This window comes from Calidris pugnax, unplaced genomic scaffold, assembly GCF_001431845.1.
Source record: "Calidris pugnax isolate Ruff unplaced genomic scaffold, ASM143184v1 scaffold56, whole genome shotgun sequence".
NCBI classification, from domain to species: Eukaryota; Metazoa; Chordata; class Aves; order Charadriiformes; family Scolopacidae; genus Calidris; species Calidris pugnax.
This window is the reverse complement of record NW_015090839.1, coordinates 16,086,571-16,104,260: the sequence shown is the minus strand read 5'-3', so window position 1 is coordinate 16,104,260 and position 17,690 is coordinate 16,086,571. Positions and strand designations below refer to the sequence as shown.

The 17,690-nt window shown below is 40.6% G+C and overlaps 1 protein-coding gene across 1 annotated transcript in view; it reads right to left on the bottom strand.

Annotated features, from left to right (window-relative positions):
• Positions 1-17,690, bottom strand: part of RAD51B (RAD51 paralog B) — a 392,703-nt gene that overhangs the window by 150,014 nt on the left and 224,999 nt on the right. The window contains exon 9 of the mRNA XM_014942065.1: positions 14,966-15,084. Coding sequence (XP_014797551.1) covers positions 14,966-15,084 — 119 coding nt within the window. The remainder of the gene's footprint in view (positions 1-14,965; positions 15,085-17,690) is intronic.

Sequence of the window (17,690 nt, the reverse complement as noted above, 5' to 3'; positions counted from 1 at the left end):
AGCAGAGAGATGGACAGATGGTTGAAAAGCTGATGTAAAGAGACAACATGGAAGGAAGCTGAGAGAAGCTGAGATTCTGCTTTGCAACACCAGACACAACAGGACATTCAAGAGGCAGTACCAGTGTCCAAGCTCAAAATTCTCAATGTCTTAATGATGGCTGTAGATACTCTCAATGGCTATGGACAAAACAGGACTTTTTACAACAGGAAAAAAAAAAAAAAAAGGCTCTCAGAGCAGTTTGTTAGTGCAGCTCTTCCTATAGTAATGAATAACAGTCACAGGCAATGACTCCAATAAAAATAAACCATCATTGCACGCACATGTGGCTAGGCTTACTCCCAGAGGAGACATTCAATACTTGCAAAGGAAAGAAATGGAAGGAAAACAAACAAAAGGAGGAGATATAAATGAAAACCAAGAATCTTTTAAGAACAGAGGAGAAACAGGGGAGTGGACAAGTCCAGGAAAGAGGACGCTCTCCAGATCTCAAGCCCTGCTATACCCAGCCGCCTTCAGATCTTGCTTCTAAAGAGCAATATATATATAAAGGACTTTTCATAGTGCCTAATGCCAGGACCGGTGAATCAGGATTTATGAGTTGTCTTCCTAACTTTGCCACTGTTTTATTGAGCAATTATATGAAAATCATGGAGCATTCCCTTGCTTCAGTCCAAAATCAGGCATGGAGATAGATATCTGTAACAACTTCACTGTACTAATATACTGCCAGGTAGGCACAGCTCCAGAGATACCCTGCTTTTCCCTATCGAGAGGGCAGAGCAGAAGGATGAACAAGGAACAGCTCTGTTATCTGTTTTCTCAAATATTCAGTGGGGTCAACTCCTTCCCTTCTCATAAAACCAGAACAAAGGCACGTGTTTTGGCTGTGCCTATCCAGGCAGTTGCTAGCAACAGATGACCAGTCCGCAAATTGTTCCAATCCTTGCAGTGTGAAATCCAAACACTGGATTTCAAGTGAGAGGGCTCAGCATGTAATATATCCTGCCATTCGGACATGGTTTTAGCTTCAGGCACTTATAATGAGGAGCTCTGAATATCCTTGGACTGAGTAAACATAACTTCAGTGGACGGAAACCATCGAAACCTCAAATGACTATCAAAAACAATCAGAAACAACAAAAGCAAAACTTTCCAAGGTGAGCTGCTCTGATGTGCTCCAGAGAGAGACTGTCCTGAATGCAATAGGCCAAATTAACAAAATAATGCTTGTTCTCAGCTGTGCTCTCCCAGACTGCAAGCGGACCCCCGGCCCAGGCTGCCTTTTCCTGCCTGATGTACGTAACTCAACACTAACTTCAGTGGCAGGGCACTGCACTGCCCAGGCAAACAGGGGGTGACTTCAAGTTTTAATTGGAAAGGAAAATGCAATCCCAGATGTTTATGTGAATTGTGTCTGAACTGCAGCAACCTGGCCGGGGAACTGCACAAAAACAGACTGCCTCCAGTATACTTCCACTTAAGCCAGACTTCTGCTGTAAGTTCCCCAGCATGAAATATGGGGTATGCAGGGCCAGTCAGCTCCCTCCTGCCATATAACACCAGGCCCTGTGAAATTCCTCTTCCCAGAAGTGCTTTCTGTCTCTCTGCCACGTGCCTTATTCCCTACTTCGTAAAATGAGTTTTGTCGTCTTCTCTGTTTCCGAGTCTCTCCTAACTTTCCCAGTGGAGAGTCCTCCAGAGGCCAGGAAACTTCACAAGAGCTTGGCCATGATGATTTCCTATGCTATAATACTTTTGAGGCCCAAAGCCCTGGTAATTGTCCAACGTGAAGGGTAATTCAGGAGAAAATGCTTGTAGCTTTTACTAAGCAGGAAAGCAGCCAGCCAGCCAGCATGTCCTGGTTACCACAATGAAACAGTACTGAGAAAAGGGATCTGAGGATGGTGCTGGGGCTGGACAAAGTAGTTGGGTAGCACAAACACAGCCTCCTAGGGGAATTCTCCTGTGTGGCAGCTTGTGGTCACTCATCAGACTTAGGGCACACTGGTACTGAGAATAGAAAATAAAGTTTATGTAGCTTTTCAGAGCGTTTCATACTCCTCCGTTTGATTCTGGTTCTGGAAAATGGGAAAAGGGCTGAGGGACACAATTCTTATTTGTGACACATGTTGGAACGCTGCCTCATCCTTAGGATGATGCATCCCGAATTGGGAAGGACTCCTCAGGGAGTACCAGTACAATAGCACCAGAGCAGTTCTCAGAAGACACGACTGCTTCCACCCAGCCTGCCAGACTGGCCGGGAAGGGACGGGACCGGCGGGGAGGAGAGCACGGAAGCCCAGCAGCTGTGACTTTCTCCTCCACAGAACCCCACGCTCAGAGACACTGCTGGCTCCTCTGCCCACAGGGCTGCAGAGGTAGGGATGCAGACAGCATCCAGCCCTCCTTGCTGCAGGGGGTAGATCAGCTTGGTGTAATTCACCAGCACAGCATAAGGAATATGCATTGCTATCATAATTTATTACTTTTATTATACTTCAGATCTCTATGAACCTTCTTTATGACAGATTTAGCGATGTATTTATCTTCTACAGATAAAAAAGTATCTGCTGCGAATTCAAACCTGATGCCTGTTTCTAATGTGTCTCAAATCTTAATTAAGCCAATCTTCATTCCTTCTTCCACTTTTGTTTGGCTTTCTAAATGATGAAAAAGTTCAACAATATTGTTTATAAATTGAAACAAAATTAATCCATTGTAAAAGAGCATCACAAGTGTGATCTCCCTTTCCTGCATTCATTATTTTTGGACATCAGTAAAAACAACAGTGGCCTTCCTTGATGTAAAGGCATAATCCTAAATTCCCAGATTTAGGCTGAAAAGATTGGGATTCAACCAAGTCCTAGACCACAGCATAAATGTTTTTCACCCACACTAGTGGCTGCAAAATGCTTTTGACATGAAACAAACAAAAGCCCTTTCCAACTTTTTGTGTGTGTTCACTTTGTTCTGTTCCTAAAAGTAAAGTCCCTGGGGACAAGCTAACACAACACTGTTAAATTCACAGGCAAGAGAGAGTAATACTATCTTACGTAAAGCCTCAGTAGAGTATATTTTGGAGTCCACTGGGCATAACATAACAAGGACAAGAAAAAAACCAAAACAGATATGTGAGGTAATACATGCAGATGCAATATGTAAGCTTTTGGAGTACTGTCATGCTTTACAGGTGTTGAGAAAAGGTGATAGATTTAATTTAACATTTAATTTCAATCTTTCTACAGGACTAACAACAAGATTATTGGTAGAGATTTTACCAAGGAAGTAGAAAACAATGTGTTCAAAGAAAGTTTAATGGCCTTATAAACATGATCTGTATTGGTGGGTGTACAAACATTGAATTACAGAGTCCTGAAAAAGCTTTTCCCTACCAAACATGAGATGTTTCAGGAGACTTCATTTACATTTCTAGAGGGTAGTGGACCCCCACCAATCCCCACCAGGTACAAGCAAACAAGCTTGTTCCAGTGCATGGCACAGGTGCACTAAAGGCTGGACAGCCCTTTAGGACCTGAAACGTTGCTTTATACATAAGACATCACAGCTGGAATCTGTGATGACAGTATGCCCTAAACAACCACCAGCAGGTTAATAAGCCTTTTTATGTTGAAGAAGAAACAGAAGTGAAGATCGGACATAATGGTCATTCTTTTCACAAAATTACTGGGAGTGGCATGTACAGTTCTTAGATATTCCCTTGCATGGAGATTATGCTTAAGAAATTCAGGTTGGTCTGTGTGTACCAGGGATCTTAACTACATGTGAACTTTTGAAAACTTATTTTGTTATGTTCAAAGGACAAAACCACATCCATAGCAAAGCAAATGGACAACTACAGGAAAAAAAATTGATGAAAAAAATCTCTCAACCTCTTCTTTCATGCAATAGCACCCAAATGGCAACCTTTATTCCATTTCTTACAGGAAGTTGTTTAGCTTTTTTTTTTTTTCTACATTTAATACCTATTTATTTAGATCACTAAGACACTTCTTGATTTTTTCATGCTAATTTTTTTTTTCTTTTCAGCCAGTTCAGTTATTTCAAACGAAGACTGAGATGGCCATTATAAGATCACAAGTGAGAAGTAAGACAAAACCTATGAAAAAAGGAGAAAAAAATAGTTTCCTCATGTTTTTGATATGAGATGTGCCACATCCAGCTGGAAACATAACACAAGTTAAGAGGAAATTAGGTGACTTTCTATCTGTAGCTTGAGATGAATACAGGTACAGAGATTTATATAATTATTAGATAGATAAATAAATAGTGACAATAAGAGCAAGAACTTCACTGGTATACAGTGAAGAACAAACAGGCAATTTGGACCAGAAACATCAATTTACTGAGTAAAAAGACAGTGCTGGCTCAGGCCTGGTAAGACTTTATTGGCTCAGACTCCAAGCCAAACCTCTTGTACCACCAGCAGATCTCTACAAGGTCAGCTCAGGTGTCTTTGCAACCTAAACTCCATAGCTTCCAGTTCAGTGCTGGGGGTTGTGAAAACACCCTAAACTGCAGAGACCTCTGCACAGCCACATTAAGTCAAATAGCAGAAAAAGCCAAGGTTGATTGTTCAGTCAGGACTAGTGCAAGAACTTCTGCCAGAGACTCAGGGCTCACTTGTAGGAAATGACTGATAAGAGAGAGACCATGAACCATCACTTTGATGCAAATGTGAAAGGGTCTTGCAAACCCGAGACAAACCAAATGAGCTCCTTCCAGCGGAGAATAACCTCAGTAGTACCTCACACACTACATTGCAACCTAAGTCTGTCACTTTTTTTTGATGAGACAGGGGCATTTATTGACAAGTGACCTATTTAATTATTTCCAATTTAGTGTTGCTCCAATATGAAAACTCAAGGAAGAAGCCATTCATTAACCAAGCTGCACTTTACACTGCTTCCTACCAATATCTGAAAAGTTGAAGTTATCCATCAATCACAAGCATGTCAGAAACACTGAACTTCAACATGGATTGAGGAATTTACTCTTTTCTGTTAATATGTATCTAGAGGTCATACCTCTCCCTAATCAAAGTGCAGCATAAGTACTACATGTGAGAGCTGGAAGCACGATGGCTCAGTAGCTATTTATATTGCCTTTTACTTTTTAGTCACAAGTATCTTCCAATGTTTCCACAACATGGCTATAATACACTACCACCTCCTGGACACATCCTTTCCATTCCTGATTGAGCAGATGTCATAAAATCCCATCGTATTTTTCCAACAGTTATAACAATCAGTCCAGGGGAAGGTAATATTGAGAAAATTATATATTTTATTATCTTGATGCTGTATGATGGGTAGACGTGATAAAAGTTGGCCTGGCAGCTCCCAACAGGTCATCAACATTGCAGACTATCAAGACCCCCTCCACTTTAAGGTGCAGTCCAGCTCAGGCTGTGGTATGTCAAAATTGGTTTTATTCCTTAAAGTGAGCCAGTAGTTTGTATTCAGTTTCTAAGCAGTTAATAAGGTTTCTTCTTTTTTCAGCCTGTTTTTAGATCACAGCTAAGAACACTGATACCATAGACAGGAACTACAGAGATGAAAGATCAAAAAGTCTATGTAGAGCAAACCCCCCCTCTAGATTAACTGATGCTACCTGGGGCAGATACACTGATAAGGCTGAAGAAAACATATTGTTTTCTGCACAGCAGATTTTGAACGCCACTCACTGGCTATCATTCTCCTGTTCTGTCAATCAAAACAGTTCAATGACATCAGATTCATAAAACAAGCAAAAATTCAAGTTCAAAACATAATACCCTAGATATACAAACTCACGAGACAATTCTCCCTTAATATGTTTAGAGCATCATAAAAGTTGTAATGCCTGAACACAGGGATCATGTCTGATCCCTACCTTTTCACAGAAGATGCAATGCATTTTGCCCACTGAAGTCAGTATGTCAAAGTTTGACTGGCTTTAAAACTTTATCTGAGGTTTATTTTTCACCAATGACAGCTCAATATATTTTATATAGCACACAAGTTACCTGGGAAGAAAGTAAGAACAAAGAGAAGAACGAAGAAGAAAGTAGCTTGAACACAAATGTCCAGGCCATATATGTATTCCAGAGATGTTCTCAGTGTCTTTCCACAATGGCACACTTTTCTCTTTCCTATGAAATACCTTGGCTAATCTATTCTAGGATAGCACAGACCCTTCTCATGACTGCATTACACTGTTGAATTAGTTTTTCTATAGTAAATTAAACCACTCCAGTATTAGCTTCACTTTGAGCTTGTATGCTCCGTATGTAAAGCAGAAATTCATTTGTAATGCCCAATATTATTTTACAGATTACGTCTATTATCAACCTTATATTCCACTATCTTTTCACTTCTTAAGGCTGTCCAGTTTCTGTATAATGCTATTCTGATCTTTTTCACTATTAAGAATGCCTCCAAGCTTTAAGGATACTATATTCCATGACAGACTTAGCAGAATTTTTCAGAATAATAACCACTAAAATCTGAGTTAGATATTTTAGTTCGCCTGTTTTCAATTACAAAAAAAAAAAAGGTGGGGGGAGGAAAAAAAAAAAGAGGACTGGTAGAAGACAAGAGCAGGGGGATTTGCCACAGCATTCCAAGGATAAACAACTTTGGTCATTGCCACGCTGATGTTAGGAGCAATGACACTTCAGATATTGATGAGAGAATCTGCCCTAGGTTAATTCCATTCTGTTTTGAGGGGAAAACTCACACTGAAATCCACTCAAAATCAGAAAAGTGATTCTGTATAAACAGGATGGGAATTTGTGTTCATTCTCTCTCTTTAAAGGGGCTTAAACTTACAAACAGAGCATTCTTCAGACAATTCAGATCAGAGCTTGAAAGTCATATCTGATTCCTTCTCTCTCCCATTTTTATGCTGTTTTAGTGAACTGTAAATACAGCATTTGTAAAGGGTGTTGGATTAACAGCGTCACAGACTGAAGCTCTCTGTTTATATTCAGAACAGATTTTGTTATAGTAATCTTACCCCTCCTATCCTGACCTTTAAATGGCTCCCAATAAAGAACAGGAGATACAGCCCTGATTTCTGAGAATTTGCTATCTGATTAACATGAAGGTGCACAATTATCAACTAGACGAAGGCAAAAGGACATTTTCCCAGTTATGGAACTGAGAGAAGATGTAAAAATTAAAACAATGTCACTGTGACTAAGTAGGTCTCACCAAGGTAACAATTCTTTTTTTTCTGTGGTATGTTTGGAAGAGGAAAAAAAATATGGATTTGATAATACTAGAAATGAAGATGTTGCATTAACCAATATGGAAGATAAGAGTCTGGACGAGCGTTTTAATCTTCTAAAAAATTATGTGCTACCCTCTTTCTTTGTTGGGAACTTGCAACTTGGAACAGTTTTGATGTCTGCAAAGAGGAGAGACGTAGGAATGCAAGGTGACTTCTAGAGCTGGGGCTTAGAAAAATCTGCTCTGGTATCAACAGAAACTGGAAACAAGGAAGCAGGGAGAGAGTTTTGCCATAACGTTCAAGCCACAGTCTCACTTTCATTAACCTTTTGTTAACGGTGAACATTGACGAAAGAAAAGCTTATGGTATGCTAGGGACTGAGATTCAAGAGAGGAGTTAAAGAGATCACAGTTAAAACCAGTTCAGCGGGTGAGTTAATCTACAGAGAAAACTGGAAAGGGAAGCAGAAGGAGTATCTTCACAGCTAAGAAACTACGTACTACAAGGAGGTACAAAGACTTCATAAGTGCCTGAAACAGAGGCAGTAAAGGTTGAGCAAGATGGCACAAGTGGCAGTGAAGAGATGCCAGCTCTGGTCCCACCTACAAAGGCTTTACTCTGGCCAGTTACTTATTTATGACTCAGTTTCCTCGGTTATGAGCACCTGGCATGGGCGTTGCAGGGACCGGTCAGCAAATGCTTGCACAGTAATTTGAAAATATAACATATTATGAGATGGTTAATTCGTAACCCATGTAGCTTAGCAGCAGCCAGAGAGGAGCCTCCTCTCTGAGAGCTGAGTGACCTACCAGAGAAACCTCACAGAAAGAACCCACCTCTGCCACCAGCCTCGGCAGGGAGGCTCAGTATAACGCAATACTGGGTTTGGCTCTCTGCCTCGGAGATGTTCCTGCTCCTCTCTTTAGGGTGCTCTGAACTACAGTTCTATGAGTTTGAAGTTTGCACAGCTGCTGCTATATTTTGTCGGTCTGACATTAGAATAATCTTAAGAAAACCTGCAATGCTTAATAAAAAAGGACAGAGAAAAAGATGAACTATTTAAAGGTTTTCTTCTGTTCTTTCTCATTTTCTCTAGGGTCCTTTCATTTCTATTTGGATTCTTAGATAGCAAATTGATTAGCGTTATATAAGCACCTGAGTAAATGAATTATTGTTCAAGAATGATGGAAACATTTTTCTCTATATAAAAGTGTCCTGTTAAGAGGAGAGGGCCATAAATCCAGTCCCATTAAATGTAAACAGGGCAATGTTTACATTGTATGACCATCCCCCTCGAGTCCATTAAGAAGGAAGCTTACTGCAGAGACCTGAAAAAACACACAAGTCAGAAAAGTAAGTGACCTAGTGACGTTTGAGCTCCAAATACTTGTTAATGAACCTTCTCGATTTTTATGGCATCCTTTCATTTGGCACTTATGCTGGATTAAGTCAGTATCATACTAGGTCGATAATCATCTGTTTATGCTACAGTTGTGCATTGTGTCCAGTTTCAGCCTGTTCACATGCAACTCAAGTTTATATTGCTGTTTATGCTTGTGTATGATCTATGGATATGCAAAAGATTTCTGTCATAAGGGTTATCAGTCTGGAGCCTTTTTAATCAGAAAAAAACCCAAACCCAGAAGCTTCTTATTTATGTATTTTAAAGGATGTAGTTTGTACATATGCATGGAAATTTGAGGCCATAACAATCTCTCACTGTGTCTTGATTCAAAATACTCAAATTATAGCAGAGATGAGGCAGAAGTCTCTGAAGTAAACTGTGCGTCCTATAAATAACCTCATTTCTTTAAATGGAGGGGTTTTGCAGAATTCAGATACGTGCTCCTGCCATCTTTCCAAAGCTATTTCTTCAAAAGCAGCATACTCCATAATGGAGAACCATAAAAAATTAATCTCATCTGAAAAAAATCTACTTTCCTGCAAAATTTCCTATCCCTTTCATGACTCCATACCATCATTCTTATTCAAAAAATAACCCAACTCGCTTCGTTTCACAGAGCTGATTTTCCATATGATAAACACATTATGTAATAAGATGGCTTAGAAGAGATACACTTTATACCACTTCCATTTTAAAACAACCCAATAGCCACATCCCTTTCCTATCACTGCTGACTGGATCTCATTATCCACTGCCATCTGCAGAATTTCTCACATCTAAATGCTTTTAAAAAAAAAAAAAGTATTGTACTATGTACATAATCTGCATTACTGTAGTATGCACATGACTCATGTAGGATATGAAGACAGGTTTTCCTGACACGCATCACAGCCACTGAATGGCACCTCATTTGTCTCAATACCTCTGCAAAAAGCTCATGTGCAGAGTCTTCTTCTGTTCTTCTTCAGAGTACGAGGACTTCTTTTTCTGAGTCTTCCCAAATACTAGCTCAGCAGAGGACAACATAAAGAGCAATAGTTTTCTTGCTTCACACATAACGACGGGCAACCTTCACACATCCTCATTCACCTCCTTTGGCCAAACACTGATTTCACTGCCCAGTTCTCTATGGGGTTTTCTTGCCCCACCATGTCAAAGACTGAACTAGCTTCTCCTCTGCTCCCACTGAAGTAGGTGAAAAGCTTTTTGTCTGCATTTCTCAACATTAGTGACCATCTCCATCTTCCTCGTCTGACTCCTAAACCATGTTTAAGACTATTAAAAATATCTTTTTTTTATTGCATTTTCTTCTCCATTTGCTTTAGTAGGTAGGTATAACTGTTATAAAGTTAATAGAAGAAACACATCAATGTCATTTCTATTTTATTTGTATTATTCCCCTTATTCCCTCCATCTCAGAGTAATTTCAGTGTATGTTCTGTCTGATTACATTTCATTGGCTCTTCTTTCTCCCCGGCAAATATCACCATCTCACCAAAGTAATCAAAACTCTTCCTTGTGTGAGGCTACAATCTTCCATTGTGTTTCAATACATAGAAGTTGGATGCCATTTCCAAACTTCATTACCGTACTTGCTATTCTCCAGACCAGGACCAAAATGAGGAAAGTGTTAACCCCAGATTTTAGTACTTCGTGTATATTTCTTCCACAGCCTTTTTGCTTTGTTTGTAATTGTTTTATTTTCTGTGGTTTATTTTCTTCCCTTTTTTATAGGTGAAAACCTCACCTGGTGATATCTTTAAAATGGGACAGATAACCAACAGCTACAGAGTCCACGTAACAACTGCCCTCAGTGTTTCACAGGGAGAGATAAATCTGGTCTCACTTATGCTCTGAAACCATCATGACTGTAACAAGTTACATTATTTCTATTTTTAATATATTTTCTCAATGACTGGTAGAGTTACAGCCAAACATCTGTACAATTTGAAAGAAGTGCTCCACTAAAATTATAACAAATTTAAGGTAAAGAATCATAGAAGTTGGCCTTAGCAAGTCACCTAAGTGTAAAACTTTATCCCTACTCCCTTGGGCTCTCTCCCAGCCCCAGCGAGTACCATGGTTACTTCACCATCGCAATTTTGGAATGCTTATTCAGGGCTTATTCATATGATACTAAGCAGAGCAAGACAAAACAGCTGGTCTGTAACCAAGGACACAACAAAAGTTATGTCTGGCATTAGTCTGAATGAGAGAAGGGGTTTTTGTTTTGTTTTGTTTTTTAAGAATGAGTCACCATATACTTATGCTTTTGAAACCCTTTACCTGCAGCAGGAAGACTGCTGCACAGCAGCTCACCTGGCATTGCTCGAAAGCTCCAGCCCGTACCTGAATCCTAAAAGCTCTTTCTTGAAAATACCACAGGAAAACGCTGATTTGTTATAAAATAACACTTCTATGTGCACTTTCCATCTCAGAATTTCAAAACAGTTACAGACGTTAACATAATACTACGAGTGTCACAAATCCCTTGAAAACTATAAAATAAACCAGGCCCATAGAAGTTGCCATACCAGGTCTGGCCGGTGTTTCACTTAATCCAGCACCCTGTCTCCAACAGACAAGAATAAAATGTTAAATATAGCATGTCAACATATTAAACCCTACCCTGCTGTCCCCTAAAGACAGCTGAGCACACATGAAAACAGTAACCTTGGAGCCTGCTGACTCCAGTTCAGGAAAGAAGGATAATTATACGCACAGGGGTAACTGAGGAGTCTGACAGTTTCTAGTGCAGCCTGGTTGGTTTTGGCCCAAACTCAAAGGGTTTGCATGTTTATGTATGGATTTCAGGAAAACAAATGTCATAGTTAACTACTTACAAGAGTGCTTAGGGTGAACCAAGCATCATTATCCGTAAAGATAATAGCAAATTCCCCTCATGAACCCATTTGTGCCAAACAAGTAACTTCCCCCACGTTCTCCCAAGCTCTTAGGCCACCGTGCCGCTGTGGAAGTGGTGCAGCTGAGTCCCACCACAGCAGTTAAAAGAATCCTACGCTGTAGTCCATGCTCATGGATTTCGGTGGCATCAGGAATTTAAATGCAGCCTGGAAACTGCCTTCTGCCCTCCCCCAGTGGCACTGGTTCTGTCCTGGAGGAAACCAACACCAGAACACTGGCTTCTAGAAGGGGGCAAAAGAGGAAAGTTCATCTGTTTGTTCAGAAACCTGTTTCTATCCAAGCAATAAAGCAAACCTAATTGATTTTAAGGCAGGCAGGATGTCCCAGAAATTTCATTACCTTGCTGAATTGGCTGCTGTGTTATTAATGTTCACCAGACATACAGAGGGTGGGGTGGAAAAAGGGAGAGTTGGCTGAAAAAACGTCTGCTGGACAAACAAAATGAAGGAATCTTTTACTTAATATATAAAATAATCCCTGTGTAGGAATTCTATGCTTAATTTCCCTAGGTTTGTTGCGTACTCGTTCTGCCACCTGCTGCCCTGGCATTCCCCAAAGTTACAGGAACAGGAGTTACATCCCAGAGCTTTCCCAGGAATGAATACTGCATGCCTAAGAACAAGCATCAAATAGCCCAGTGGCCTGGCCTGGCCAGAAGATAGGAAAACTGGTTCTGGAAAACTGCTGCCTTGAATCCTTTTTAACGATTACATTATCACTCCACGTTCTGCAGAATACCACCCTTGGGCCTCGTGGCCCAGCGCCTCTCAAGAGGTGTCTTCTCTCTTGATGGGCAGGATTTCCAAGCATGGATTAGCACTCTGGCTCTAACATCATGGAAGTGGGACGTAAGGAAATATCCATCAGACTTTCATCACTGCCCCAGTTCCTCCAGGGAAAGAAGGAGAGAAAGTAGAGCCAGGAAGAGCATCTTCAGGAGGTCAAGTGACTAAAAAAATAATTAATTCTAGCTTTTGAAAGAAAAAATTGTGTCCGCTGTGCAAGTCAGAACAAAATGCAGAGTATTCCTTGAACAGTATTGATTCTGTAGGGTTACAAATTGTGAAAAGCAAGGAAAACTTGGTTTTGCGCTACTTTTCACCCAAATCTATGGAACAACTGCGTGCTTTCAGTAGTTTCCTAGGGCAGAATTTCACTTTTTTTTCAATATAGTAATATGAGGATTTCTAAAAGTGATTACTGACTTGGGAATTCTTGGACCTCCGAGTTAAGCTTCCTTAAAAAGTGCTGATTTTCAAAGTGCTGATACCCAATACCTCCTGACAGAACCATCTTATCATGACTGAAATGGCATCTCAAGAACTGAGGCACCTTTATTCACAATTCATTTCTGAAAGTGGGTATAAAGCAATTATACAAGAACATACGTGTGTAAAACTATAGTAATTTAATCAATACAGTGCTACTACAGGTAGGGTAACTCTAGATGCCTTCCTTTAACTGGAAACTGCACGTCTCGCTGAAAGATTTCTATGACTTTAAGAAAAGAGAGTTTATCTAAAAAGGACACAGATATCAGCAACAGAAAAATACTTAAAGGACATCACAGACACATCCCATTTCATTCATTGACTTCACAGACATACCCTTATTTATATTTATATCACACTTCTGTTTCAAATTACTTTGTTTTTAATAACATACACTAATGTTTACTTTAAGGTTGGTTTTCCTCACTGTAGATTTACTTCTGCTTAACTAAAACAGAATGAGTCCGTGGCTTCACATGCAAGCAAAGTGGCGCACCTGATAAACTCAGTTAGGAACGGAGTAAAACTGCTTTGTTTTAAGCAGATCATAATATGTTTTTTATAATGGCATTTTAAAGGCTTGGAAACAACATTTCACACACTCGCGATCTACTCCTTCTAAAAAAATCAGGAAAAACTCCATTTAATATCTGCATGTTCTTTAGGAAAACTGCTCCCTCTTTCCACCACCAGAGGAATGTTCTTAATCCTTTTTAGCTGACTTTGTGCCTCACGAAGTAGCACAGAGCCTGGTTTCTGCCCTTTTCCCTTTGCCAGCTCCACCTCCCATGTACCTCCAAAGCAATCCAGGAAATTTGTGAGCAGCTTTGTATTTAGCACACACATGTAGAAAAGGAGAACTCATTACAGACCAGAATAAGAAGCAGAACTTAGAGAACCTAGAAGAGCAGCAGCAATAAGAGTATGTTTCTATACAGCTGTGCAGGGTCTTTAGAAGCGAGTCCAGAAGATGTTTTTTCTAACTGCATTTGACACACCTAACGTGCTGCCTGAGAGCCCAGAGGACTACAGCTGCTTCACAGTGCCTAATACTCACAGGAACACAAGTGCCATCGTTATAACTTTACTTCTAATGAGCAGAATAAACCAGGATGACTTCCTCTCCTCTGGCTCTAAAGCGAGAAACCTTGTGTTGTGGCAGTAAAACCAGGAGCACCAATTTAAATGCATGAGGGTAGTAACGCTAGAGGAGTAAGATGGTACAAACTTCACATAGCAATTTTTCTGACAACTCTCTACTTTAACGGGCAGAAAATCAATAACATTAAGACTGAGGGTCACAGCCTTTGGAAAGAGTTACATCAATGCAAAAACAGAATAGACAAAGCCAAAAGAGATTATAACCACAGATATCCCAAGGGACAGATGAAATCATGGGTTACGATGTTTTTAAAAACAAAAAAAAAATTATTCCCTCAATCAAACCCCAAATGTCTTGCCTCCTAGTTTTTTACAGCTTTTTTTTAAATTAAGAGGTGAAGATTGCAGTCTAAAATGCTACTCTATTTCACTCAAAGACATGAAGCCTCTTAGTGGAAAGGGTATGAATTCTCCTTTTTGCAGACATACTTCTGGAAAATTGGTACCATACTTCCTGTTCAAAGTTAAGCTTCCTGGTGCAGGCTGCAAGCTTCCACTTGCAAACAGTAGCTGCAGAAGATAGAGTGCTCCCTGTCCTAACAGACACAGATAAAATTTGGCACAACGAGTGGAAAGGATGACAACAAAACAATCACAGCAGTGAAAGGACTAGCCTCCTACTCCTGCCCCAAAATCCCGGTGCAGGAAAGCACTTTAAGGATTACCCTTCATCGCCATACATGAAATGCACTAAAAGCTCAAGGAACTTGTATGCCAGTGCCAAGAGGCCAACGCCAGGTTCTGCCACTCAGATAAGCCCATTCCAACACAGGGAGGCACTGGAGGACTGGCCATCCCCGAAAAGCAAAGGACGCTGCCCTGCACCCGAAATAAGCAATTGGCTGCAGAGTGCCAGGTTCTCAACACACCTGGCATAATCACAGGGGCTGAAGGACACAGTTAGCCCATCTGACCAAGCATTGCTGGTGTAGCTTTATTTAAATTTTCTTTGCTGTTAAGTTCTCACCTGTCTTGTCGGCATGTCATGGTATTGTAGAATGAGCCTGGTGTTGACGCTGTGACTCCATGTGTTACCAAGGGCTGCTGTCACACAACCAGATTCCCTCTTCCCACTTCCAGAAGCTCCTGAAGATAAACATGAAAGAAATTGCATCAGGACTGCGCCACAGAGAAGGGGTCAGCATGGAAAATCTAATCAGTCATCTCAGTTCATTCTCTAACATAGGTAATCACAATTGGTACTTAAGAGATGGCACTTTCACAGGAATTTCCTACCTTTCTAATTTATTTATACAACTGCAGTGTGAGTTCTCCATCTCACCCTCTGATACCTAGACAAAGTGCCAAGAATTAAGGATATGCAAGATTTACAAAGAAGGGAGCCTCTTAGCTGTAAATACCTGAAATCATATGAACTTTATATAACCCTAAGGGAAAATGCATTTTGTTGCAATCCAACAATGACAACATGTTTGAAAGGTCACGGGGAACAGGAGAGGACTGGAGGAAAGCCTATGTCACTCCAGTTTTCAAAAAGGGCAAGAAGGAACTTCTCTGGAGATATTCAAAACCCGTCTGGACGTGATCCTGTGCAACCTGCTTTAGGTGAACCTGCTGTAGCAGGTTTAGTTTTACTTGGACTAGAGATCTGTAGCGGTCCCTTCCAACCCCATTCTGTGATTCTGCAGCATAAAGTGTTTCCAACAGTGCCACATGATCCAGCTTGCTGAACTGCCATTGCACCTGAGCTTTCTCATGTTGAAAACACAGACATACACATATGCAGACAGCTAGGTGCCCAAGACCTTCATCTTTGCATACCACAAGTTCTGTGTAAGATGAACAGATAGATGGATGACTTGTTTGTACTTCAAATGACACTTCAAGAACAGAGCAAGCCAGAGAAACCAAAGAAATTCAGAAACAAAATCTGGGTATAGTAACAAAATGTGGATATAAATGGTCACATGCAAGTTGAAAAGGGAACTGTTTGAGACAGACAGTCCATACTGTTAAAAAGCTGTGAGTGTTGGCCTGAAGTTGAATGAGACAAAGTTAGATTTAAAGTTGGGGAACTTCCTATCATCTATCAGGCAACAAAAAAAATTATTTCCCAAGGACAGGCATGAAATCCTTGTCAACTAATCAATTAAAGGTAGACCAGACACTTATTCTGCAATGCAAATTTGGGAGCAGCCTTATGTTTCTGTCAAAACTATCAGTAATGCAACCATTAATGTTTCAACTTAAATCATAAGTACTAGGCTTTGGAAGCGACACTGTGCTGAGGTAACAAAGTCACCTCATGGCCCAGTGGAGGTTTTGGAAGATTCAGGTTTAAAACCCTTTATTGCTTTTATGTTTGCAAGGTTGCGGGGTTTGTTACATTTTCCCCCCAACTATTCAGACCAGAAACATAATTTATTCATTCACTAAAGCTTTTATTTTGGAAGAATATCCAGTAAAGGGTAAGGCCAAAAATGTTGTCATGCAGTAACAATCATTACTTGTATCACTGCCTGTAGCTAGAAAGCAGTAAGAAGGAGACTGTGTTAGAGTGGGTGAGGCAGAGGAGAGCAGCAGGCTGGAGAGAAGTACCTGGAATGATGGCAGTGAGCTACAGGACTCTGCTGAGGACCTCAAACTGCCCCCCACCCAAGTAATACAAAGTGCAATTAACATCAACTGGGTTTGGATTAGGTCTTTAAATGTTTAGGGTCTACAAAAGAAATGAGTGAAGCTCCTCAATTCAAGCCAATAGTTTGACAAGAGTCTGGACTCTGTACTTGTCTGAATTACTTCCCACGTCACGGGAACCCATGGTGACACGCACAATACGCGCTTAAAGAACAACATCTGTTCTTGTCTGAAAACAGGCTACAGTTGTGCCATCCAGCAAGGATGGCTGCTTTTCTTCCCTCAAAACAAAGGTATTAATATCTTGATATACATGAAACTTCCACCTGAATAACTCACCGCAGGAGCACCTAACTGGAAGTTTCAGGATTAGGAATGCTATTCTGTTAATTAGTCTAACCCATCTCTATTGGGAAGGTGGATACGCTGACAAGAATTTCTCTTCATCTACATTTTAGATTTAGTTTGCCAGCTGGAGGAAAGAACACATTCAAGTGTTAAAGCACGGTGCTGGGAGGTCTGCATTCCATTCCCTTAAAATGACTTAAACCAAGTTCCTTAATTAAGTTCATTAAGTTCTACACACTTTTGCTTTTGTGCTTGTGCTAACACCACAAAAGTAAAATGCCATTACTGTACAGACAGGCTAAGGGAGAATAAAATACAGTGAAGCAGCTTTAAAGTCTTGCAGTCCTCTTTTTGTCATGTGCAATAAGCTGCAAGTTTCTCCTGTAGTCAACATTGTCCTTCTTTCTCACCTGCTAGAAAGGGGAAGGAATCACAAAATTCAAGCGGGGCAGCTGTGAGTTCTGGTGGGTGTGGAGGTGTCCTCTCACAGCTGGCATCCCTGTATGCAGCTGGGAGCCACCACTCCACCAAGAAGCAATTCACCCACAGCTGCTTGGGGACCTCTGACTATCGACAAAAAGCCCAGACATTACAGAAGTAGCTACTGTTGGCACAAAACAGATGCAAAATTCACATCCAAACTTCCCTCAAATTATGTATCTCTGCTATTAGCTAACAGAAGGAGTAACACCTCCTTGTTGCAATCCTGAGCCAGGCATTTAAGGGGTTAAATGTCTGGAGCCTGC